General features: G+C 33.9%; 1 protein-coding gene and 1 pseudogene across 1 annotated transcript in view; both read right to left on the bottom strand.

Moving 5' to 3' along the window:
• APPBP2 (amyloid beta precursor protein binding protein 2) overlaps nt 1-3,385 on the bottom strand; it is a 46,747-nt gene that overhangs the window by 12,410 nt on the left and 30,952 nt on the right. The window contains exons 6-7 of the mRNA XM_006756162.2: nt 3,253-3,342; nt 1,004-1,071 (exon numbers count right to left, since the gene is read on the bottom strand). Coding sequence (XP_006756225.1) covers nt 1,004-1,071; nt 3,253-3,342 — 158 coding nt within the window. The remainder of the gene's footprint in view (nt 1-1,003; nt 1,072-3,252; nt 3,343-3,385) is intronic.
• LOC102762971 lies at nt 1,950-2,842 on the bottom strand (annotated as a pseudogene).

Raw genomic sequence — 3,385 nt, 5'->3', positions numbered from 1 at the left:
AGTGCATTGTCAAATTTCCCAGAACTATATTGGTGAACATAAGAAGAATAAGCCAAGTCTTCATGAGCTGTTGCTACATGGATATTTTTGCCACCAAACACCGACTGCCGAATGTCAAGGGCTGCCTGAAAAGTCATCAAAATAATTAATACTGTAACTCCTTAGAAACCACTACTCAGTTAAATTAAGCATCCTAGTAATTTAAATATATATCCCATATACTTATCCCATCAGTTTTTAAGTAAAGTCCTTGCTGCATTTAAATCACAATAGAACATAAAAGTTACCTAGGAGGCTTGATTTTCTGAAGACTGAGTCTGACTCAAAAGGCAATGGCTTAATAATAAAAACCATTCGTATGTCTTGAGAATCATATCAGTGTGTTTTTCTATGTGTCTTCTCAGAAGTGAGCTATAAAATGAAGAATACCTTGTCCAGAACCATGGCAAAAACATAATTTACCTGAGAAAGATTCAGATAAGGCCTAAAATAGCTTTGTCTCTATTGACCCTCCTTGCTATTACAAAAGCAGCTATGACTTGCCTAAATCAACAAGGACAAGCCATAATCTGGACAAATGAAATGGAAGAGTGCTCTTTAATATGAGCCCACAATCCACAACTCTTTTCCTAGACGATTCTCTTTAATTTCTAAAACATTAACTTGTAAGCTTTTTAGATATTAGTCAACTAATGGTGTGCCTAGGTAAGGAGGGGCTCAGAAAGTTATTTTTTGAGAGTAGTTTATACACTGAAAACAAGTACAGGTCAGCAAGTCAATTTAGGTTAAAAGAAAAAAAGTGTAACCATTAACATACCTGATAAATTGCAACAGACTGACAGATATTATCTACATTGAGTAGGTAGAACCCATAATCTAGCAGTGTGTCAGAATATTTTGGGTGTTTGGATCCAAAATGATCCCTATAAAAAGATACGAAACTATTAGGATATCAACTAGAGACAGATAATTTGAAGTGGTATTTTTAATAACAATCACCTACCGTGCCAAATACACTGCATGTTTAATTAACTGTTCTGCCTTCTTAAATTCACGTTTTACAACACAAGCCTAAAGATAAAGTAAAAAATTATTAAACAACTCTCAGTGTGTTAAAATAAGTATAGTTTATATATTCAAACTATAATAGTCAAAAAGAAAAAGCACCTTCAAACATAAAAAGTGTTCTATTTGTAATTCTTTTCCTTCCAACTTGAAAATTATATTATACACAGATCTAAATATATCCTGGAAAATTATAAAGATTACAATTTTGATAGCCATGCCCAATACAAACCTGCTATAACAAAGCTACCTTACAAAGTTGGTATACTCCCATCCTTCCTTATTATTAAAATAAAATGATGGGGGTAGGGCTCACCATGTTATTTTCTAGGGTACTTATTTATATTCCAGTTCTAGACTAGCTTTACAACTATCTTATCATTTTCATCTGACAATTTTTATATGCAAAGAATTTTTAGTTTTCCTTTTACTTCTTAAAATATTTTGATTCATGAGGATAGGCAGTAGTTTTAAAACTCTATCATTTGTATACAGAAATAGACATCTTGAACATATATTTCATTGTCTTTATATTAAACATACGTCCTGGCCGGGTAGTTCAGGTGGTTAGAGCATTGTCCCAAATGCCAACGTTGAGGGTTTGATTCCCATTCAGGGCACATATAACAAACCAATCAATGCATAAATAACTGAAACAAATCAAAGTCTTTCTCTCTAAAAATCAATAAAAATATATACATACATTTCACAGAAATTGTACTCTTCTAAATCTATAATTTTAGAATCTGTCTTCTAATTGACAGTAAAACCAACCGAAATGTAATATTCAAAACTGAAAAACCTATGAGTATAGAGCATATTTGAAATGTACATCAATGCTTTTAAAGCCTCAGTGCACCAAAGCAGCAATTTTTGTTGTTGTCGTTAGTTTATATCTTTTATTAACCCATATACAATTACTTGTCTTCTTCTGGTTTGTTGAAGCAATAGATCAAACAACATTGGCCACAACAGCGTCTGTCAAAGTGGCTAGCCATAAAAACTCCAGCACCACATTCATGTGAAGGGCATTCCCAATGAAGGCGACTGATTTAGTCATTTGCATTCACTTTGTAGTAGTTCAGGACAGCCAGCTTAATCTTTCTCTTATACTTATTCTTCTTGGGAGTGGTGTTAAAGATTTCTTCCTTTTCTTATTAGCACCATGACCAAGTCTCAACAAAAGATGAAGAGTGGTCTTCTTTTAAATGCTGTAGTCAGACAAAGTACATCTATCTTCCAGTTGCTTGCCAGCAAAGATCAGTCTTTGCTGATCAGTAGGAATTCCTTACCCTGGAACTTGGCCTTTACATTTTCTACTGTATCCAAAGGTTCAACCTCGAGAGTGATTGATTGGGTTTTCATGAAAATCTGCATCTTGGAGGGATTCCACCACAGATGGTGAATGAGAAAGAAAGAGTGAAGTGCAGGTCCACAGGGTTTCCCGGTTCAAAGCAGCAATTTTAGATATTACTAACTGGCCTCAAAGAGTTAATGCATTTATTTGCAGAATAAAAAGAAACTAAAGGAAAAAAAATCACATATATATTGCCTACCAGGTCAATTATAGAAAGTTGATATACTATGAGACTACAATACTATGACCAAAAGATTTAATACCTTTAGGAGAAAAGTAATCAAAGCCTATACAGCTGTGGCATAAGAGTTCAGGTTATTGTAAAGGTTAAACACACACACACAAAAAACAAATTCAAGCAGAATAGCATCAAAATACTATTTCAACCTGTACTTAAGAGAGCTGATTATAAAAATAAAATTTTTCGCCCTAGCCGGTTTGGCTCAGTGGATAGAGTGTCATCCTGCGGACTCAAGGGTCCGGGGTTCGATTCCGGTCAAGGGCATGTACCTTGGTTGCGGGCACATCCCCAGTAGGGGGTGTGCAGGAGGCAGCTGATCGATGTTTCTCTCTCATCGATGTTTCTGACTCTCTATCCCTCTCCCTTCCTCTCTGTAAAAAAAATCAATAAAAAATATTAAAAAAATGAATAAAATAAAGTTTTTTACAAGTTTTCTGTGAAATCAGATTTCTAAAACTGAGAAGAATGTAAACTTAGAAAATAGATTTTGTTAGTGCACAGAGTTGGCAATACCTAATTTGTTAAATAAGTGAGTTAAGACAAATTTAAAGTTTGCTAAATCCTTTAATTAATTTAACATTATACTCACCTTAGAAGCTTGTCTTAAAACATCCACCACAACTTTGACTGGTAAGCCTGCTGTGATTTCTTTCATTGCCTCAATGCACCATTTGTATGCCTAAAGAAAAAAAATTTAAAAAATTAAAAAAAAAAAAAATATA

This window comes from Myotis davidii, unplaced genomic scaffold, assembly GCF_000327345.1.
Source record: "Myotis davidii unplaced genomic scaffold, ASM32734v1 scaffold993, whole genome shotgun sequence".
Classification (NCBI taxonomy): Eukaryota; Metazoa; Chordata; class Mammalia; order Chiroptera; family Vespertilionidae; genus Myotis; species Myotis davidii.
Note: the sequence above shows the minus strand (reverse complement) of the source record. Positions and strands in the feature narration are given on the sequence as shown.